The following is a 22299-nucleotide window of genomic DNA, read 5'->3' on the forward strand; positions in this document are numbered from 1 at the left end:
CCGGACATAACTTGCTCTTCTTCCGTGCTATCATTCAACAATCTTGATTTGCAGAGCCAGGACCGCGAAAGGCAAAGATCTCCCGTTTTGTGCTTCTCTAAGCATCTGCACTAACCTTCCAGACCAAGACCAACCGTCTAGCAGCCCCGCAAAGATTCGTGTTACAGGCCTTACTGAATACCTTCAACCCAATTCTTTTGATAAGGATGAAAAGCTCTTAGACACTTCATTGCCGGTGTCCGATGACATTTTAGTATTTCCATGGCCATGAGTTGGATATGGCTCATTGGCCAATGCCTACTCTATTAACGACCTTCCTTGAGACGAGTATCGATGTGATTTGTTAAATAAATGTGGTTGTGTGTGAGGATGACGTCATCTCGAATTGCAGATAAGATAAGAAAAATGCTTTGGTTATAAGACCTTGATTCTATTAAAGTTACGTGTTAGTAACAGTGTGTACTAAGTAGTGAGTAGCTTGCCAGTGATCAGGTTGATCATTGTGAGAAAAGGGTAGTGGCCGTATGACAGCACTACATTCAATTAGATTGAATTAAGTCAAGTTACATTATGACAAGTTCTAACCCAACACTAACACAATCCAAACCAAAACACCAACTCAATCCAACTAAACTCAATCCAATCTAAGCCAAGTATAAACACAAATCAAGTCTATTTAAATTCTAAATCCCAAAACTAACCCAACCTACTACGAAATAAAATCGATTCAAATCTAATTTAAACTCACTTTAACACTAACTTGATGCTTTTATTGGCACTAATTCAACTTGATACTTTATTGGCACTAATTCAGCTCAACTAAACATAACACAAACACAACCCAACTAAACAACAACACAACTAGGTATTAACTCAACACAACACAAACTTGGCACTATCTTAACTTAACTTAACTAAACACTATCTTATCTTATCTTAACTTAACTTAACTAAACACCAACTTAACTTAACTTAACTAAACACCAACCAAACACCAACTTAACTAAACTTAACTCAACTTTATTCTATCTAATATTCCGGTAGAGCTTGTTTGCTTTATAGATCATTTGCTTAAAATCAGATTCATTAGGCTGAACCAAAGAGACTACTCCTAAATGGGCATGCTTTCTAATAGCCGCTCGAACAAGCATTTCCTGGGGATTCTCACTCACAAACCGCAAAATAGTCTTCTCTTTCAGCCCAAACTGTTTAAACAAAGCCACTACTTCTTCCCGACTAATCGCCTGCCCCGTACTCACTATAATCCCACTCTTACTCGACAACCGCAATAAATCCTTAACATTAGCAATCCAGTTCCGACGAGTACTCACATTGAAATACCCAGCCAAGTCTATGTTCAAGTAAATATGCGCTGAATTAGCCCGTGAAATCAACCCCCGTTTCAAATAAAGCACTTTACTCCCCAAATCAAACCGAATAGAAGCAATCGTCCATTGCACAACCCGATCAAGCACAGATAAGTCCTCAACATAAACTTCAACTAAATCACAATACTCACCCACCCGATAAACCTCTTTCGGCATAGTTGACATACGTACTCCCAATATTGAAGCTTTACTAAACTCTTTTTCAGGAATCTTTTCCTTTTTTGGCATATCTCCCAACTTAACATCATACCTACCAATAAGATAGCCCCAATCATCACCCATCCGCCCCTTTTCACTCCCAAACGAATACTCCATGTACGTAAACAAGTCTAAACGTCTTAATGTCATAAATTATTCTATTTTTTGCAAACAAATGGCTAATTCTCGAGTTCTCTACATATCGCGCGATCGCCAAGAACCTTGGAGTAAGGAAACTGTGAAAATGTTGCTATCTAAAGGGTCCGATCAAGATAAAGTTTGTGCACTTTGGCAAATAGTTAAGGAAATGGCTATGGGAGTCGATCATCAGGACTTACTTTTAGTTTTAAGTATGTGTGTTCCCAATTCCAAAGATAAGCGGCTTATCGTTCTCTTTTACCAGTATATGGAAGGTATTGAGGTGGAAACAGCAGAAGGTAATTTAAAAGACGAAGTACTTATGGTTTGTAATATGATGCGCGTTCATTTATCCCATCCTAATGAACATATTCGGGCACGGGTCTTACGGACACTAGGCCGGATAGGTAGTCCTGCTCTGTTTGATTCTTTAAAAGCCCCATTTGTTGATAACTTAAGCTACAGTAATCCAGTAGCTAGAACGGCGGCTTATTTAGCCTTAAGAATGTTACTTCAAAATCCAGAGACGGCTTATCTATTTGAAGATACGCTAGAGAAGATCAAAAGTACGTACTTACCTGGGGAAAGAGACCCAATCTGTTTAGCCGAAGGATATCGTACTTTAGAACTAGCCAATCCAGAAGGAGCTTTAGAGTTGTACTATTCTATGCGCAGTACACCTCATGAAGGAGTTAAGGAGTGTTTCTTACAGACGGCTGCCCGTATTCAGGATATTGATCGAATTATAGAGATTGCTAAGGAGAGTAATTCACGGGGAGTAGCTCTAGAGGGAGGATTAGGTTTGATAAGTTTATGCCGGGAGAGTGATAGGGTCCAGGAAGCAGCTGAAGGACTTTTAGATATGGCGACTGAGTATTTAGATGCTGAATCAAAAATCAAAATTATTCGGGCTTTTGCTGATGCTAAGAGAAGAGGCAGTTGTTTATTTGAAGGTATGGCTATGAAAGTAGCTCGATTACTTAATAGTGCACTAGCTCGAGTTAATCGGGCAGCTGCTACTGAAGTCTTTGAGTTTGTTCTGGATATTCTTGGGATAGTTGAAGCCCGTGATCTCTTTACTTACTTGGAACAGCAGTTTATGGAAGGAACTGGGAAAGAAACTAAAGAGTTTACAGCTGGTCTATCTAGTCGTGTCTTTTTCTTATCTGCCTTACAAAGAATGTTACTTACGTATCGTACGACTAGTAGTGCTCTTAGTAAGGCCGTAGTAGGTTTATTAGGATCATCTTTACCCGAACTAGCCTTAGGAGCAGTAGAGTACTTGACTAGTCTTATGCAAATTATGGGTGTATCGCAACTACCAGATATAATTGAACAACTAGGGGAGATTAAGTATGGTAAGATTCTAAGACATGTCTTTTGTTTAGTAGCTAAGTATGCCGATCAGAATCAAGCACTTACAGCCATTAAAGTTCTCCAGGAATCACTAGGTAGTGGTAAAGAGTCTATTCTAGGTAGTATTGGTCAGAAACAAGACTTAGCTAAGATCTTCCCAGGAGTGAGTATTGCTCGGTTTTTACTAGAACTAGCTGGTCAAAGTCAGATTAGTTCTAGTACAGATAAGGATTTACGCCAAAAGATTGTGACTACTGCCCTTAAAGTATGTGCTCTAGGCCAGAAATCAGGTAGTTTAGATGAATCTTCACGAGTAGCTCTACTTAAAACAGCCGAAACAGTAGCAGCCCATGCAATTACTCTCCCTAGTACTACTACGCCAATACCAGCCGTAGTATCTACCCCCGTAAGTACACCAGTATCTAATCGGCCTTTCTTTACACTAGTTAAGAAACAGTCCCGACCAGAACAAGCTAGTCGTTTAGAGGAGTTCATTCAGAAACCAGAAAGTCCATCTCTATTCAAAATCAAAAACATCTTCCAAATGTCTTCAGTTATTGATCCTTTGTACTGTGAGTGCCAAGTTACTTGTAATCGGTCTGAAATTATCTTAGATACACTTTTTGTCAACCAAACTGATGTTTTATTGGAATCATTAGAGATGGATATAGTAACTAGTTCTAACATTCGACTGATTAACTCACCAGTAATTGGCAGTTTACGTCCTCATACTGCCCATACGTTTACTATTACTTTGTTAATTGAAGAGGCCGATAGTGGATTTATAGGTGGAGTAATTACATCTGGACGAATAGGTCGTGATGATTTCTTCTTACAAAACCTACAGGAGATAAGGTTTAATCTAGCAGATATGCTAACTCAACGCCAAATTGACCGGGAAGAGTTTAAAGAGAAATGGGCCTTATTACTTTGGGAGAACTTCTATACCATTACTTTAGCCAAGTATGCCCATTCACTAGCCGAAATAACCAATGCCGTACTTGCTTCTACCCAAGGCACAGTAGTTGATACACGGGCCTATGAAAAAGGAGCCATTCAGTCCAGTGATACGTCATCACCCGATATTCTAGTGAAGAACATCTTTGCCACGACTATTCAAGGAACAGATGTTTATATCAATGCCCTTCTTTACCGGACCAGTGAAGGCGCCGTTGCTTCCTTCCGTATTCGTGGGCAAAAGTGCCGAGCAGTCAAGTCTTTCTGCCAACTTATTTCGCGGCAGCTCAAGTCACTGATTCTTACCTAGTCCACCATCGGACTAGTTGTAAGCTATCTTCCTAGCACCTGCCGGCAATAAATTAGCTTAAGTTGTGTTTAGTTTGAGTTAAGTTTAGTATTAGATTGAGTTAGATTGAGTTGAGTTAGATTGAGTTGAGTTAAGTTTAGTATTGGGTTAGGTTAAGTTTGAGTTGAGTTAAGTTTAGTATTAGATTGAGTTAGATTGAGTTGAGTTAAGTTTAGTATTGGGTTAGGTTAGGTTAAGTTTGAGTTGAGTTAAGTTTAGTATTAGATTAAGTCAGCAGAATGACTACTTAGCTTTTATTAAGATCGGTTGTTATATAAGTAGAAAGAGATAATACAACTTAGTATTGGGTTAGTATAAGTTAAACATCATCTAAACATAATACAACTTAAACAACATCTAAACATAATACCATTTAATGCAACCTAATCATCTAAACATAACATCTAAACATAACACAACTTAAACATCATATAAACAACATATAAACATAACACCATCTCAACACAATCTAAACACCATCTTAACCTAATCTTAACCTAATCTTAACACAACCCAAACTAATCTTAACTAAACTCAATCTAAATCCAGCAAAACTCTTCTAATATTCCAACTCAACTCAACCCAATACTAATCCATTCCAAAACCAACTCAATATCTTATCTTAGCACTAACCAAAATATAACAAAACAAGCCCAAACTCAACCCAACTCAATCCTAACCCAATCCAACCCCAGCCAACCCAAACTAACCCATTCTAGACCATCTTATATTTTTCTTTTTTTGACTCCCTGCATGACGACACTCGCAACTTCTAAATTAAGACTTCAGTTTCAAGCGCATACTAATGCAGTAACAGATATAAAAATCAAAGGAGAAGATGAAGACCAAATAATCTATACTTCATCTAGAGATAAGACTATTAAGGGTTGGACCATTTCTAAAGATATGACCGGTGAAGAGTTCAGTCGTTTAAAGAAGACCCATCGTGGTCATGGTGGTTTTGTTACAGCTTTTGATTTATCTAAGACGTCTGATTATAGAGTATCTGTTGGTAGAGATAATATGGTAAGGGCTTGGCCTACTTCACCTACTGATCCGGTCTTAAAAGCACCGCATCAGGACAGGCCTTATGCCCTTCTTACTCATCTAGTTACAGTCCGAGAAGGTAATCAAGAGAAGAGTTTAGAGTACATCTTTACTGGGGGTAAGAGTGGAGCCTTACATATCTGGAATTCTCATCTGGAGTTAAAGAAGAGTTTAGTAAGACAAGATAATCCTGGAGCTACTATTACGACTATCAAAGCAGTTCCTAAGAATCCTATGCTTATTCTTTGTGCTTATACTGATGGAGCCGTAGTTACTTGGAATATTGAGTCTGAAATGGTTGAGAACATTATGAAAGCTTCTAGTATTCTTGATGCAGTTACAGTTAGTCCGGATGGTTCAATTTGTGCTACAGCTGGTCGGGATAGGTCGGTTTTACTTTGGGATTTGAAAGGTCAGAATAATCAGTACCAGATTTCAGCTGGAGAACCAGTGCATAGTTTGGAGTTTGCTTTTTCAGCCTACTGGTTAGCAGCTGGTATGGATAACAGTATTGCTATCTGGGATATAATTGAGAAGGAAATCGTTATTGAAATTCCTAATCCAGAGGAGAGTAAAGGTTTCTGTACTGCTATGTGCTGGGCCGATCGGTTTACTCTTATTGCTGGATATTCTGATGGTCTAGTTAGGAAGTACGTTTTTAACGTGGAATAGTATTGGGTTGGGTTGAGTTGGTTTAAGAAGGTTTAGGCATCTTAAACTGATGAATGAATAAAGGGATCTCTTTTTCTAAATTAAAGGTCATGTTTGGGCATTGGGTATTTGAAGATTTGGTTAATTATGGGTTGGGGGTAGTGAAAGTTCTAGGATGGATGGTTGGAGTACGGACTGTTCTGGCTGTGTTGGGGGGATTGAGTATGCAAGGTGTGCGTTGGGTGGTGAATCGGCGGATTTTAAGGGCTAAGCAAGGACGGTGGGCGATAATTACGGGGGCGACGGATGGAATTGGGTTAGGGATAGCTCGGGAGATGGCTCGGGTAGGGATTAATTTAGTCCTGATTAGTCGGACGGAAGCTAAACTTAAGGAAGTAGCTAAGGAGTTAAGTAAGTTGGTGGAGGTTAAGATAGTAGTGATTGACTTTACGATGGAGGTAGATTTTAGTCGGGCTTTAAGTGGGGTCCGTGGCCTGGAGATTGATATTTTAGTGAATAATGTAGGTATTAATGGGAGTAAACCTATGTTGTATACTGAACATAGTTTAGGGAGTGAGCGGGATATTATAGAGGTTAATTTAGTGAATACATTGAAGATTACGCGGGAGTATATTTCTTGGGAGAGTACGCCGCGGAGTAAGAAGTATGTTTTGAGTGTAGGTTCAATGTTAGGCTGGATGCCTAGTCCGTACCAGCAGATTTATGCGGGAACAAAGGCCTTCTTGCAACTATGGTCTGAAAGTGTGCAGGCGGAAGGAAGTAATTACCACTTTGAAGTTTTAATGACCGGATTGGTTTGTAGTAAGTTATCGGGGGCTAAACGGCCGGGTTTCTTTGTACCATCTGCTGATACGTATGGCCGGTGTTGTGTTCATGCGTTTGGTGCGGCTGCAGTTACTTATGCTTACATTCCGCATGCGATTCAGGCGTATGTCCTTGGGCTGTTACCACGGGCCGTGATTGGTTTGGCTTCCAATCGAGTTGCCCATATCATGCGGGCTAAACTGCAAGCCCGGGAAGACCGGGCCAAGAAGGCCAGTTAATTCAATAAAGCATCAAGTAAGTTTATTTAAGATAAGATTGCGTTGAGTGGTGTGTAAAGTGTGGTTATGTGTTGAGTAAAGTGAGGTTATGTGTTGAGTGTGGTTATGTGTTGAGCAAGGTTATGAGATGGGTGTGGTTATGAGATGAGATAACTTAAGATAATACTTAGATGAGATAGCACGACCAACTCAATATAATACCAACTTAAACCCACTAAACATCAACACACAGCTAAACTAGCCAATTCAATCGAATCCAAGACTAACTCAATACTCACTACTTACTACTCACTCAGCAGAACACAACTCACTACTTACTACTCACATAACTCAACCCAACCCAACTCAAACCAAACACAACCCAACCAAACTCAAACCAAACACAACCCAACCAAACACAACAGAACACAACACAACTTAAACTCAACTCAATCCAATGTTATATATATCGATGGGAACGGGTTAGTATGTCCAAATTTTTCGAAGGATTAGAGGCTGAATCTGAAAAGAAGGTTAATCGCGCTATAAATAGACACTTTAATGATGAAAGTGACGAGGAAAAGGTCAGTGGTATCTCTAACAAGGAAAAGAGATTGGAAGAAATCACTAATCTTTGTGAAATAACCGTCTTTAAAAAGCCAAAGGATGTAGATCAGTTCTTTAAGAAACTCACCAAATATAACAACTGGTTTGCTAAAGAGGGTCTTCCTACTGTTCTTCTAGACTTTCTTAATGCCCAAGAGGGAAAGAACATTCCGGCTGTTCTGAAACAGAAGCGTAGTAAGTTAATTGAGAAGTACCAAATGACAGAAGTTATCTTGGAAGTAGAAACAGAAAGGAAAGAAGAAAAGAGTCATATGGAACAGATCAATAGTACTCTTCTGATTGAAGATCTTGATAAGAGAAAGGAAGCTTTATTGGCCATTGAAGGAATTCGCAATCTAAAGAAGAAAGAAGAACACCGGATTAATCTTTATATTCTTGGCTGCTTAGTTGAGAATAATCTGCCTATTCATTATACTGAGATAATTAGACGACTTAATGCTGAGAAGGACTTAGTTCAGGATGAAGAGGAAGAAGAGATTCTTAAAACACGGATTGGTCGATATACACGTACTATTATCAAGTACATTCAAAACCTTCATAACCACCAACAGTCCTACCAAGAAGAGTTGAGTCAGTTTAGACAAGTAGTTACTACTCTTTTACCTATCACAAATATTCCCCAAAAAGGAAATTATGAGATTGCTTATTTCTTAGAAAATGAACCTCAAGCTACCGAGTATCCCATTATCAATGCTTTAAAGCAAATTCGTGAACTGCCATATGAAGAAGCCATTTCGGTTTGTGATAAACTCTTTAAGACGGAAGAGATTCAGGAAGAAACTACCTCTGAGAATATCTTCTTATCTAAAGCGGCGGAAGAAGCCGGGCATCGTGCTTTTGCTGAACGTGATTTTGATAAGGCAGCTGATCTACTGGAGAAAGCTTTTTACTCGCCTAATATTTGGAGTTTACCCCAAACTGATACTATCTTAAGTGTTCTTTCCTTGTGTTTTGAAAAACGTATGCGCAACCGTCGTTACTTCAGTGTTTTCAAAGCAGATATGCAAGCTATTGGCCGGAATCTTCTCCTGCTGAAATCTGAAGTTCCCAAAGAAGAGATTGCTCGAGCCTTCATCTACTTAAGACTAGGAGAGTACTTAACGGCCGAATCTATCCTCCAGGCAATTATTCCTGATTTCGAGTGTCGAGCCCTTTTAAAAGCCAGGGCGCTTGAACACCTTCTTACACCCACTTCCACTCAATAAATACATTCTATTTGAGCAACCAACCACAACTATCTATTGGGTTAGTACTATCTTGTTTAGTACTATCTTGGTTATTATTATCTTGTTTATAACTTATCTTATTTATAACTAACTCATTTGCACCACCTCAAATCAAAACCATCCCATAACAACCCAACCTAACAAAACCTAATACAACCTAACCCAATCTAATACCAACTCAACTCAACTCAACCCAACCTAATACCAACTCAACCCAACTTAATATCAACTCAATTTGGCTATTAGAGCTTAAAGTCGCATTTTATTTTCTGTGTTATGCTACACTTCATCGCGATTGGGATGTTGATTCCTTTAGTAGCTATGTTCTACTTAAGAAGAACCCAAAAAGCCGAGCGATTTTATGCTGGGAAGTATAAGAACCCTTATTTAGAGAAGTATTTCGAAGCAGACTCTGATTCTTCACCAGTTGAACAGTATAAAGTCTTAGGACAAGCTGCGGCTTATCTATTGAATTATGAGGAAACATTGGAAGAAGAATCCAAAGTTGTTAGTCAGTTATTTTATATGCGTATGATTGGTAATCTACTTTGGACCGACCTTAAAACGGCCAAAGAAGAGATTGAATTTGAAAAGTTATCGATTGAAGCCGAACTAGGCCGATTTGCAAAGATAGCCAAAAGCATTGAGGTTCCTAAGGTTGAAAAGAAGACTGTTTTGGTAGATGTATATCCAGAGGACAATTCTGATTTGAAAAGAGCCCTATATAAGAGGTGTATGGAAAAGAGGGCCAATGAATAAACCACCAATTTGTGTTTAGTTAAGTTTAGATTGAGTTTAGATTGAGTTGAGTTAAGTTAAGTTTGGGTTAAGTTATGTTGAGTTATGTTGAGATAAAGTTTAGTTAAGTTTAGTCTGAGATAAGATAGTAGTTAGTTTAGTTTGGTTAAGTTTAGCTTGAGATAAGATAGTAGTTAGTTTAGTTTGAGATAAGATAAGTTGAGTTAAGTTTGAGCTAAGGTGATTTTGGGTTGTGTTTGAGATAAGATAGTAGTTAGTTAAGATAAGGTTAGGGCATCACTAGATAAAATTAACACAACCTAACCTAACACAACACAACTCAACCTAACACAACACCACCCAACCCAATACTAACTCAAACTTAACCTAACCTAACCTAACACAACACAACCCAACTCAAACACAACTCAAACACAACTCAACTCAATATAGTCCAATTTTTTCGTCAGATAATATGGGTCTGGAAAGAATGGAGTTGTCTTGCTTTAAAACCTACCGGCAAGAGGCCAATATAGTCTTTTCGGAGTTTACTTGTGTGGTTGGACCTAATGGGGCCGGAAAAAGTAACTTAGTAGATGCTCTGGCCTTTGTACTGGGAGCTGAATTGAGTGAAATACGAGGTAGTGTAGCCGGCCGAGGAACCACAGGTCCAGTTTCTGTGGCAGTACAGTATAGAAGCAAGAAAGGTAATCTTGTTTGGCTTAAAAGAGAGATAAGAAATGAGATTTCTGTTTATAGTATTGATGATACGCGAGTTAGTGCAGTGGAGTACATGAAGTACTTAGGAGAAGAAGGAGTTTCAGTGAAACATCGGAATTTTCTGATTTCCCAGAATGAATCAATGATTAAACTACCTCGTGAACTAACTAAACTAATTGATGAGATATCAGGATCTAGTCAGTATAAAGAAAGTTACAAGATAAGTAAGACCGCTAAGGAAACAGCTCAAAAGGAGTTGCATGAAGTCAATGAGAAGAAAAGAAGTGCTGAAGTCAACTTGAAGGAAAGTAAAGAGACTGAAGAAATGGTAGCAAGATACAAACAAGTCTTTACTAAGAAGAGTCAAATGGTACGAGCCCGGCTTATGAAACGTAAACAGTCCATTGTACAAGCTAAGGCCGAAATGACCCAAAAGATAAATGTCTTAAGAGCGGAGCACCAACTAGGCCAGGTAGAGCAGACGGAAGTACTGATGGCTCAGTTACAAACTCAAATCATTAAGGCTCGGGCCGAAAGAACAGCTCTACAAGCCCAGCAACGATCGGCCGTCCGTGAACAAGATGAGGCCAGAGATAGGGCCCTGCAAGAAATCAACCGACTGAAGAAGAAACAAGACCTTTTACTTGAGCGCAAGAGTGAAGCTGCTTCCCAGATAGAAGAATGTCTCTGGCAACTGAAGAAAATCAATGAAGTAGTACCAGAAAAGAATCCCTGGGCCGATAAGTTACACAAAGAAACTCTAATCAAAACGATTGTTCAGTTACAACAGTTAGAAGAAGAAAAAGACGTTTCCGATCAAAAGATCAAGATTCTGGAAATCGAAAAGAAGATCAAAGAAAGTGAGGCTGATTGTAATGAAGGGAGTACTGAAATTTATGAAGAGAAAGAAAGTGAGCGTTTGGCCGAGTTGAATAAAGAACTCCATGCTACGCTTCAAGTTCTATCTGGACATTCAGCCTACCAAAGAGAAAGTGCCCATACGTCACGACTAGCCTACTATATCGAGCAGCTCAAACAAAAGATGCCTCAAATCATTGGAAAGTTAGAAGATCTAGTCAGTGTTAAAGATCCTAAGTATCAGGTAGCTCTTCAGGCTTTGATTGCTAGTAAAAAGAACATCTTGATTGTTGATGGTGAAAAGAGTGTACTGCCTATTCTTAATGGTCTGTCCAATGCTGGATGTGGCCGAGTGACTATTCTGCCACTATCACGAATCACAGCTACTTTCCCGCCTGGAAGTACGGCTCCTTCTGAGGAATATGCCCGGTTTACCGATCTTATTACTCTATCTCCACAAGTACCTCAACCCGAACAACTTGCGGCTTATATTTGTGGTTCAGCCCTAGTCTATTTAGGTGAAGGCGTGCCAGAGATTGCGAATGTTAAGGTAGTTACTCTCGACGGTATTGTAGTATCAACCACTGGAACAGTCAGACGAATAGCTCAAATCGGCCGTAGTGAGGTCAGAGGCTTAGAAGAAAAACGAGACCGACTTCTGGCTGAAATCCGGGAAGAGAGCACTAAGCTGCGCGCATTCCAAAAGGAAAATCAGCCCCGTATCCAGATCTCACCGGCCCTAGCCCAGTTACATACGGAGTTAGCCCAGCTCAAAGAAGACTTGGCCGAATCTCTTCAAGATATTAAAGCTAGACGCGACCAGATCATTGCTGCCTCCCAACTAGATCCCGTTCTCATTCAGCAAGCACTTAAACAGGGTGTAGTTGATTCCAAAAGTGCCCAAAGAAAGCAAGAAACCATCTACAAGAAGAAAGAAGCCTGGCAGCACAACCTTCAAACTATCCAAGGCTCTTTAGACCAAGTACTTCTCCAAATCCAAGAAAAGCAAGCTACTCTTCCTGCCGCCCAACCACTCGTCCAACCCGACTGTCTGCCGCACATTACAGCGATTGACCAACGGATTGAAGCTCTAGAACAAGAGCTAGTAGTTCTAGCCAACCAACTGGACTCGCCCCAGGCCATTGAAATGAAGATTATTCAAGAGCAGTTACTTGCTCTCACTGACGAGTATGAAGAGATCGACCAATACATTGCCGAAGAAGGAATTGCCCAAGAAAATGGCAGTGTTCTTACGGAAATGCCTTGTAGTGATGATGATATTGAAAAGGCCGAAAGAGAGCTTACATCTATCAAAGCCTTCCTTAAAGACAAAGTAGCCAATCTAGAAACAGAAGATCACTACCAAACACTTGTCCAAGAGGCCGAAAGAGCCCGACTTCACTTTGCCGATCTTCAAAAACAACATAATGATATCAAAAAAGAAAGAACATCTCTTTTCCTTTCTATTTTTGATAGGCTAAATGAGTCTTTCAACCGCCACTATACCCAACTGACTGCCACCACTACCGAGCACGTTAAAGCCCATCTGGGTCTAGAGACTCCACAAGAGCCCTATGCCGGTGGCACTACTGCTTATGTTATGCCAACAGGCAAGACCTTCCGTGAAGCCAAGTACCTTTCAGGCGGAGAGAAGACCATGGCCGCTCTTTCCCTTCTCCTCTCAATTCATGAGATCTATCCATCACCCTTCTACATCTTTGACGAACTTGATGCAGCCCTTGATAAAGACAAAATCACATCCCTACGCGAATCTCTTCAAATCATCAATGCCCAATTTATTGCTGTTACACACCGCCTAGAACTCTTTGAAAAGGCCGCGACTCTTATCGGTATTGCCAAACCGCCTCAAGGCCATTCCCAAGTTTTCACTCTCAAACTCTAACACTAACTCAATACTAACCCAATCCAATAAATAAGCACATCTCTATCTATTTATTCCCAGTGTGGTGTTTGGAGTGTCCAGTAGTTTCAAGTGAGTTATCTACCGGGGCAAAGTTCTGTAATACTTATCGGCCTGGTACTGATCGCAGCGGGTGCGATTAAAATCTCGAATTAGAAATCACAGTTTCAGATTAGTATTTATATTATGAGTTTGTGAGTTATCTCAAAATGACGTACGATAACGAAAACTTAAATTCTAGTAACATATCTGAGACTGCCGAGGAAGCAGGGTTGAGTAAATCCACCCACTGCCTCCTTCCAGATCAGCCTTTAGTTAAGCATGCACAGTTGGAAGTTGATAACCCTCCCCCGCCGCACGACATCTGGCAGATCCTAGATTGGGTTTGTGGGTCTCGATTAATATCTATACTGGGAATACTATTACTATTACTATTACTATTGGCATTAGCATTAGTATTACTATCAATGATAAACGAGGTTGACGCAATAAGAGCTCAATGTCGTAAGATTCTAGCTGACCTCAAGGCCATCGCAGCCCAATGATAACTGTGATGTCTGTACCTTCCACATATCTTAATGAGGCTTTCGATATCTTTGCTTTTAAACGAGTAAGTACATGGTCAATAGCCTAGATATTTATTCCTTACTACTTTAGATAAGCCAATTTTAGATAACCCAATCCCAACCCAACTTAATAATAAACAGACATTAACCCAAATAATGATTGTCTCCCATGGAGTACGTTTAGTTGAAAGGTCTTTATCCCCCCTAGGGACACAACTTAATTCAGCTCAATACTAACTCAACTTAACTCAATACTAACTCAATCCAATCTAATACCATCCTAAGCCAATTTTAGTTTTAAGTTACACGTCATCAAACCCAATACCATCCCATCCCATCCCAACACCAAGCCAACCTAAACCATCCCAATACCAACACAATCTTAACCCAATCTTAACCCAATCTTAACCCAATACCAATCCAAACCAACTCAACTCAATACTAAATCCAATCTCGAATTTCTTTCTTTTTATAATGCAGTCTACTAGAGAACAGATCTATGAAATTGGTTTAGCCAATGATGATAATGTACTATCGGATGAACAGTTGAAAAACATGTTCAAAACCTTTGTTGACACTTTCCGAATTGGAACAGAATATATCTATCGCGTTGAATTGGCCAAAGAAGATAAGACTTTACGAGTAATTGTTGAACATTTAGGAATGTTTGATAAGAAATTGTTCCAAGCCGTTCTATCTCGACCTTTGCATTACATTGATCTGTTTAGGAGTGCTATTAATGATGCCAGCTTAACCACAATTGAACGTGAAATCGAAATGGTTTCCCAATCAACTATTATTCCCATCAGAAAATTAGATGCTGAACACTTAAACAGAATTTCAACTGTTCGTGGAATAGTCCTTTCTGTTTCATCGATCGCCACTCGCTCCATCTCTCTTTACGTCTTCTGCAAGACCTGTATGAACTCCAAGATGGTTAATGAAGCCATTCCCAAAAAGTGCGAGTCATGCAGTGGAACAGATACGTTTATTGCTATCCCTGAGAAGAGTATTCTCCAGGACTCACAAATGATCAAAGTCCAGGAGGTTTTTGAAGATCTACCAACTGGTGATATTCCACGTCATTTAATGGCTATGGCTACTGGAGGACTAGTAGATCGAGTGGTTCCTGGCAGTACAGTAACAATCACTGGAGTGTACATGATTGGTCATACTAAGCAGGCCACTCCTTTCATTCGTATCTTTGGTATGGATACCAATACAGGTGCAGCTGGTATTCAGCCCATGCACCGACCGCTTAAGAAAGCTATGACCAGTCATGCCCCTATTCCCCGCCAGACTATTATCAAAAGTATTGCTCCGGAAGTCTTTGGTCATAAAGATATCAAACTAGCATTAGCATGTGCTCTGTTTAGTGGAGTGAGACGGTCGTTTGGTGATGGTATAACTGTACGAGGAGATATTAATGTACTTTTACTGGGTGATCCAGGTATTGCTAAGAGTCAGATGTTAAAGTTTCTAGCTAATGTATCTACGCGTGGAGTGTATACTAGTGGTAAGGGTGCTAGTGCGGCTGGGTTGACGGCTTCAGTATGTAAAGACCGAATGGGTCAGTTTTACTTGGAAGGTGGTGCTTTAGTTCTGGCCGATGGCGGACTGTGCTGTATTGATGAGTTTGATAAGATGCAGGAACGAGATAGAGTGGCTATTCATGAAGCCATGGAGCAGCAGACTATTTCTATTTCTAAAGCCGGGATTGTGACATCTTTGAATTCTCGTTGTGCTGTGGTGGCTGCAGCTAACCCGATTTTTGGGCGGTACGATGAGAGTAAGGCTCCAGGAGAGAATATTGATTTTGGCGTGACTATTTTATCTCGTTTTGACTTAGTTTTTGTGATTAGAGACAATCTTATCAGTGATAAGCAAATTGCCTGGCACGTGCTTACGCGTAGTACTAGGCAGGCCCATACTGAAAGTACGCAAAGTGAAGTAGAGATCGAAGAGCAGGACCATCTTTCAGCCGAAGCACTCCGGGACTATGCCGCCTATGCCCGAACGATCAACCCGGAAATCGAAGAAGATGCATCGCAGCGGCTGCAAGCCTTCTATATTCAAACAAGGAAAACGGCCCGAGAGTGCAAAGATAGCAAAAAAGCACCAATTCCCATTACTGTACGACAGTTAGAAGCCATTACGCGAATCAGTGAAGCCTTAGCGCGAATGGAGTTAGAAACCGTAGTAACTACCGAGCATGTGGAAGAAGCCATTCGTCTTTTTACGGAAAGTACAATGAAAGCCGTTATTATGGGTCATTTTGTGGAGGGAATGCCTCGTAAAGAGTGGACTAAGGAGTATACGGCAGCCGAGACTGCAATTCGCCGGGCTCTACCAGTAGGAGTCTCTAAATCATATAGCGCCTTGGTCAATGAACTTTGTCGGCAGCATAGTGAGGGAGTAGTCACCAAGTGTATTGAGGGGCTAGTTCGTGGCGAAAAGCTCAGTCTACTCAATGGAGGAAGACTCATTGTAAGAATGCCATAAGTTATTCCCAGCTTAATTCAAGCCAGTCCTAATACTAATACAAGTCCAATTCAATAAATCACTTATTCGCTAATAACCAAAGACTATTTACTATCGGCTAAGTTATAGTTAGCATTATAAACCAGCGAATCCCTATCTACTATTTATCTCCTATTTATTCATCTAAGTCAAATACTAACTGTAGTGCTGTCATACAATCACCACCACAATAGGAATACCAATACGATTACTGGTAAGCTACTCACTACTTAGTACACATTACTTAGTAGTACTAATACCAACACCAACACCAACACTAACACCAAGACTAACTTAAGATAACATCATACTCACTCAACTGTATTTACTCAATAAATGGTATCCACACTTATCGCAAGGAATCTCTTTAATAAAGTATGTATTAGTTAAGATAGACTTCGTATTGAGTTGGTACTGTTTAGTGTACTAACCCAATACTAACATCATCATCACTAATACTAAACCAGTTATCTGTTGATGTAATTGTTTAGTTAAATTTTCCTAATATGGTAAATTATTCTCTTTCAAGAACGTGAATAAATTACCATATTGGGGAATATGCCAAATTTTTAGTGATCAAAATGGATATTAATCAAGTGAAGAGAGTAGTTCCACGCCAAAAAGACAAACACGTAGAAACAATCATCAAGAAAGCCAACAGATTCTATGAGAATGCACGAAAGTCCAAAAGCCGACAAGTATTACTGCAAGATATATCTAAAAGCCCAGAACTTACTGCACTGCATAAAGAAACTCTGGAAACACTTAACAAGCTGTTAGAGCCTTTCATCAAGCAAGGTCATGCTAATTATGTCAGTGAACAAATCAAGCAAGAGCTATCTTCAACCAACACCACCGCTGAGAATCTATTTCAAAGCATCCAGACTTTCTTGTCTGCTCCAGAGATTGAGCATGAGCTGCAATATTATGAGGCAAACCAAGTATGGGGAGCTAAGCAGAGCTCGGATCAGATTCGGTCGATTTTGGATACCATTACGGAAACGGCAATATCTAATTCATCTGACTCAACGGCCAACCAAATGCTAGAGAAGATCGAAAACATACGAGAGTTGATTCATAATCGGCAAGACAGGATGCATGTGCTTAACTCCTATGTAGCACTTTCTTATCAAAGAAATGAGGCAGTGCTTAGTCAATTGCAAGCTATGCTCCAGGCAGCAGTCAATGCTGATACGGCCCTTCTTAATTCACCGGAATTCAGCCAGATGTACCACAAAACCATCATTAACCTGTTCAACAAACCAGTGTACAAAAGTATGATTGAAAAAGCCTATCCGAATATTATCAAGTGCTATAGTAAACTTCCTACTAAACTTCCTGCTAATAATGATATGAATGCTGATACTTTGGTGAAACTAAACGAGTTTGTTGAAACTTGGCGGAATACAGCCGATGATATCACAAAGAAGTATCAAGCTCGGCACCAGCGAAAGGCTAAGCTACTTGAGGAAGTTTTGACGATTCGTGCGTCTCCAACAGTAGATGGTCTTGTTAGCAATATACATAGTAAAGTTAGTGACTTCTATCTGGATCCAGATCACTCACTGGCTGCTAATAACAAGTACGACTTGAAGCGTGAAGGCGGGCTTAGGCATAGGATCAGCGACCTCCTCGGGGATAATAAGGCTACTGAAGACCAATTCCGTGAACGAATTGCTGGTCTGTTGGACCAATTAGTTGCCAGCCGGTTAGTCCAGTCCCACATCATTTTTGATGACTATATGACCACCACTAACAATCTAGAGAAACAGTTGGACCAAATATGTCACATGATTAGAATCAAAAACGCCGAAGATCTGAGTAAGTCCAAAGACATTGGATTTGTTTTGAGCCCACCCCAACAACCTGACTCTACATCCATCATCAACAATGCAACTAATCTCGAAGATTGTTATAGCAAGCACTGGGCTGATCTTTTCCATGCCTGTAACACGGTGTACAAGGCTTGGAAGTTAGTTGCGTTCCTTAAAAACGACGGCAAGGATCCCTTAATCCATAAGAATATCCAAAACCACGAAAACCTGCGAATCCAGCTCGATGGTCTAATTCAAGGACTAGTACATGAATACCATGAAAAATACAACACTGCGGATCGAGTTCAAATCCGCCGTACACTTGGATTCTTAGGTGTTCGAATCTTTGAAGACCAGAAAGTCATGGCCGAGTACGAGGATATTCTCACTAGCATGAAGCAAAAGAGTCAGAAGAGTCAAAAGACCAAAACCCAAACTTCAACCCCAAACGCAGAAGATCCTCTTATTGATGCTGATAACATGGAACTCAGTCCCGTCAGCAATACACTAATTACTGAAGCCTTGCGCAAGATCTACTACAGCACCTTGGGTGATCTTAGTTTGACAGAAATGCAGAACGATTATGTACTTCAGACGTATACTAAGTACTTAAAGACCTTCGTTGCCAAAACACCCTCTTTATTGACCTATCGTAGTGAGCCCTGGTACAAGTACCGCCATTCCGTTCTTTCTGCCCAAGCCTTCCAGCAGTTAGTTAAATCAGAAGGGATCACCAAAGACATGCTTCAAGACGGCCAGGTTATCCAAACCGAAAGTCCCTCAGGTCGGCCATTTTATGAGTATATCTTATTGGCTTTCAAAAACAACAGAAAGTACCACCACGTTTACATTCATCCTGATGACTATCTTCCATCCACTTTTTCAAAACGGGTCTTTTCCGATAAGATATTTAAACGGCATATGTCACTGTTCAAATGTGGGCTGGTGGCCTTCTTAGCTCTTAGTATCATTGGTATAGCTACATTTTACTTAGCCGGCGACTTTTTCACTAATCTACCTATAACTTATCCCCTTGGCACTAAAATCGTCTGTGGAACTCTGACCTTTACAGTGATAAACGGGTTCTTGGCAACCTTTTTGGGCTATATTGTGATGACTATGTCCAATCTACAAAAACGAAACCATATTCACTCCACCAAGGTTTTCATCGGAATTACTATTCTATCACTCATGGCCCTAATGCCAATGAATATCTACCAGCTCTTCCAATTACTAGGCTCACTTTCTTTACTGTGTGTCTACTTCTTTGGTATGGTTCGGATTGGTAAGGATCTATTGGGCAAGAAAAAGAACAGTATTGACGCGGAGACAAAGAACAAAACTGCAGCTCTTGACCTACGACGTAGCTCGCTTGAAAGGTTCAACAAGAACCCCAGGACTATCCACCTTCTTCAAACTCTCTTATTTATTGTCTGCTGTATTCTGGCTCTTCTTGCCTTATATCTGGCCTACTCCACTATAATGAAGGTTCTGGGCTACGTTCCCGCAACCGCTCTCGCCAAGGACCCCACCTCTGAAATGGACTACTTAGCCTATTACACCGAATACTATAAAGCCAAATTCCAATCTTCAGCCACATCGCAAAGCGCCAACCCACCGCAAATATGATAAGCACAACCACGAGTTAGTATTGAGTTGGGTTGAGTTAGTATTGAGTTAAGTTGAGTTAGTATTGAGTTAAGTTGAGTTAATATTGAGTTGAATTAAGTTGTGCCCTTGGAGAGGATAAAGACCTCGCAACCAAACGTACTCCATGGGAGATAAATCATCATTTAGGTTAATATCTGTTTATTGTTATGTTCGCATTGAGTTAGTATTGGCTTATCTAGAATTGGCTTATCTAAAGTCATAAGGAATAAATATCTAAGTTATTTACCCATGTACTTACTCGTTTAAAAGCAAAGATATCGAGATCCTCATTAAGATGTGTGAGGGAGTGATCCAGACACTACATATTAAGTTGATTGATAAATATAATAAATGCAGTTTATTGGTGATAGTTTATTGATGATAACCTATTTTGGATTTGAGCTGAAATTGAAATTAGAATTTTAATTAGAATTGTAACAGACATACATTATTTCCTTATTGGGAAATATGTATATTTTTTGCGATCGGTGCATAAAAAACCATGGATCCGTCGATAAATACCAGCCTTTCTCAGCTCTCGCCTGAGGCCCGGTTAGGTTACCAGACTCAATTAAAACAGACCTTAGAGAAGATAAAAGGTGAACACTCGCCAACGCATCATTATCTGATTGATGCAATTACCAAGTTAATGACTCAATATTTAGTGCCGGACCATCGCTGCAGCAATATCACAGAAAAGATATCCCAGGTTATTGGGGCTTCAACGATTCAAAAGGATGATGGCACTAAATACATTGACAACGAAAAGGCCTTTACTGGCCTGTATAAGTACCTTTCAGCAAACCCTATCCTACCAGTGAGTGATCAGCCGATTCCTAATATAAAAAGACTACTGGAAACTATCAGTGTTCTTATTGATATTCAAAACGAGATTAACCGGACACACTCCTTAATTAATATGCATATTCAGAATCAAACCCCCACGCATTTCCCAGATCCTAAAGTCAAGGCCGAAGTAGCAGTCATATCAGCCATTCTAGATAATAATGTCCAAGACTTGGCCCAGCCAGCAAACATTCGTATCAAAACTCTAGAAGGAATGACCATTCAAAGGTGGTTCCCTAAGCTTGTGGAACTCCAGCAAGCTGAGCCAGACCCAACCCAGCAACTCGCTCTATTTATCTATATATGCCGATTGCAGAAAGCGTACAAATATATACAAACCACTAACTTCAACTTTCCTCATGCCGCCTCAAAGATTGACCCCGGCCAGCTAATAAGCCCATATCTACAGGAATTCAGCGCCTGTCTAACCCAGCACAATATACCCCGTGATGTTAAGTGGCAGACAGAAGAACTGCAGCTTAGACGGCAGTTATCCACCGAGCCGACTAGTTGGGCACATTCTTTCTTCAACGATCCAACCCAACGATACCGGCTAGAAAAAGGCGCAGCCCCGGCTTTATCGCTCAATGACTTTATTCGGGCCAACTCCATTATCACGCCAACTCGGATACGTCTGGGTGGAGATCTAGGTCAGACGCCCACTCCGAATGAAATTGATGTGGCCGCTAATAACCAGAATTTCCCCGTCAACCCTAGTGCCTTTCTTAAAGCCAAATCAGATATGGCTCCAGATGCATCGGGCAAAATCCCAATAGCCGATGTCACAATGACCTTTCTATCTAGGAACAAGGCAGACAACCAACCCATCGTGGTGTACAATATTGATCATAGTCAGTCATTTGATCTTAAGATTAGTGTGGAGGAAGATCTGGATGACCCCGATTACAAGCACCGGAAAACTCTCTTTGAAACACTAATCTACCACACAAAAGCCCTGATCTTCTTCTGCGGTGTCATCATCGCAGCTATTCTGTTGTTTATGGCGTGGTTAGATATTGCGCATGGTACTAAGCTTATGATTTGGCTGGTAGAAGTCTGTAACTTCCCGCCAATGGTAACGAGTTTTATCATGGTTGCGTTTGTTACGAGTGTTATCAATCCACTCATCGCCTGGATTCTCTATTATAGCGTGGTTCAAAACAATCCGATATTCAAAAGACACCAAAAGCTATTCACATCACACCGATTTGCCTTTATGTTCATGGCACTCCTAACTCTTTCCTTTTTCAACGAGTGGTACCTAATGAGTCTGGTAGATGCATTTATTATTTCTCTTGCCGCTCTTTCTGCTATTGTCGCATTCATAATTTCCATGTACCTTGTGCGGCGGCTGGTCTGGATGTGCCGAACCCGATTCCGTGGCTATACAGATCAGTTTAAAATCTCACAACAAGCCGGGCCACATTATACTCGGTACCAAGTGAACGCAGACTGGTTGCTAGGATGCTTCTACGTTCTAATGCTACTTCTGATTATTGTGATAGTTACGCTCGGTGGCTACTACACCGTCACATACCGCCATCTATATAGTACCTTCCTAACTGCAAAGGAGCAACTACCCATTGAAGCTAATAGGGCAGCTATAGCAAAGATAGCCTATGATAACGTACTCAAAGCTACCCAAAAAGGAGCTTAACTGTAAAGCATAGATGCGTCCGAATAAAC

General features: G+C 40.4%; 11 protein-coding genes across 11 annotated transcripts; 10 read left to right on the top strand and 1 right to left on the bottom strand.

The window, feature by feature from the left end:
* Positions 1–1025: 1025 nt before the first annotated feature.
* NEHOM01_1717 (uncharacterized protein) lies at positions 1026–1736 on the bottom strand (the record flags this gene model as incomplete). Its single annotated transcript, XM_051490595.1, has 1 exon — positions 1026–1736. The coding sequence occupies one exon, from the start codon at positions 1734–1736 to the stop codon at positions 1026–1028; it is 711 nt and encodes a 236-aa protein (XP_051346555.1).
* Positions 1737–1761: 25 nt separating this feature from the next.
* Positions 1762–4347, top strand: NEHOM01_1718 (coatomer subunit beta; the record flags this gene model as incomplete). Its single annotated transcript, XM_051490596.1, has 1 exon — positions 1762–4347. One exon carries the CDS (start codon positions 1762–1764, stop codon positions 4345–4347), a length of 2586 nt encoding a protein of 861 aa, XP_051346556.1.
* Positions 4348–5139: 792 nt separating this feature from the next.
* On the top strand, positions 5140–6105 carry NEHOM01_1719 (guanine nucleotide-binding protein subunit beta-2-like 1 protein; the record flags this gene model as incomplete). Its single annotated transcript, XM_051490597.1, has 1 exon — positions 5140–6105. One exon carries the CDS (start codon positions 5140–5142, stop codon positions 6103–6105), a length of 966 nt encoding a protein of 321 aa, XP_051346557.1.
* Positions 6106–6194: 89 nt separating this feature from the next.
* Positions 6195–7148, top strand: NEHOM01_1720 (17beta-estradiol 17-dehydrogenase / very-long-chain 3-oxoacyl-CoA reductase; the record flags this gene model as incomplete). The annotated part of the gene is made up of 1 exon (XM_051490598.1): positions 6195–7148. The coding sequence occupies one exon, from the start codon at positions 6195–6197 to the stop codon at positions 7146–7148; it is 954 nt and encodes a 317-aa protein (XP_051346558.1).
* A 467-nt stretch (positions 7149–7615) lies between these two features.
* Positions 7616–8959, top strand: NEHOM01_1721 (uncharacterized protein; the record flags this gene model as incomplete). Its single annotated transcript, XM_051490599.1, has 1 exon — positions 7616–8959. The coding sequence occupies one exon, from the start codon at positions 7616–7618 to the stop codon at positions 8957–8959; it is 1344 nt and encodes a 447-aa protein (XP_051346559.1).
* A 297-nt stretch (positions 8960–9256) lies between these two features.
* Positions 9257–9739, top strand: NEHOM01_1722 (uncharacterized protein; the record flags this gene model as incomplete). The annotated part of the gene is made up of 1 exon (XM_051490600.1): positions 9257–9739. One exon carries the CDS (start codon positions 9257–9259, stop codon positions 9737–9739), a length of 483 nt encoding a protein of 160 aa, XP_051346560.1.
* A 454-nt stretch (positions 9740–10193) lies between these two features.
* Positions 10194–13199, top strand: NEHOM01_1723 (structural maintenance of chromosome 1; the record flags this gene model as incomplete). The annotated part of the gene is made up of 1 exon (XM_051490601.1): positions 10194–13199. The coding sequence occupies one exon, from the start codon at positions 10194–10196 to the stop codon at positions 13197–13199; it is 3006 nt and encodes a 1001-aa protein (XP_051346561.1).
* Positions 13200–13426: 227 nt separating this feature from the next.
* NEHOM01_1724 (uncharacterized protein) lies at positions 13427–13762 on the top strand (the record flags this gene model as incomplete). The annotated part of the gene is made up of 1 exon (XM_051490602.1): positions 13427–13762. One exon carries the CDS (start codon positions 13427–13429, stop codon positions 13760–13762), a length of 336 nt encoding a protein of 111 aa, XP_051346562.1.
* Positions 13763–14257: 495 nt separating this feature from the next.
* On the top strand, positions 14258–16285 carry NEHOM01_1725 (DNA replication licensing factor MCM5; the record flags this gene model as incomplete). Its single annotated transcript, XM_051490603.1, has 1 exon — positions 14258–16285. The coding sequence occupies one exon, from the start codon at positions 14258–14260 to the stop codon at positions 16283–16285; it is 2028 nt and encodes a 675-aa protein (XP_051346563.1).
* Positions 16286–16884: 599 nt separating this feature from the next.
* On the top strand, positions 16885–19746 carry NEHOM01_1726 (uncharacterized protein; the record flags this gene model as incomplete). The annotated part of the gene is made up of 1 exon (XM_051490604.1): positions 16885–19746. The coding sequence occupies one exon, from the start codon at positions 16885–16887 to the stop codon at positions 19744–19746; it is 2862 nt and encodes a 953-aa protein (XP_051346564.1).
* Positions 19747–20269: 523 nt separating this feature from the next.
* On the top strand, positions 20270–22270 carry NEHOM01_1727 (uncharacterized protein; the record flags this gene model as incomplete). The annotated part of the gene is made up of 1 exon (XM_051490605.1): positions 20270–22270. One exon carries the CDS (start codon positions 20270–20272, stop codon positions 22268–22270), a length of 2001 nt encoding a protein of 666 aa, XP_051346565.1.
* Positions 22271–22299: the final 29 nt, after the last annotated feature.

The sequence above is a fragment of the Nematocida homosporus genome, assembly GCF_024244095.1.
Source record: "Nematocida homosporus strain JUm1504 chromosome Unknown 4483, whole genome shotgun sequence".
NCBI lineage: Eukaryota > Fungi > Microsporidia > Nematocida > Nematocida homosporus.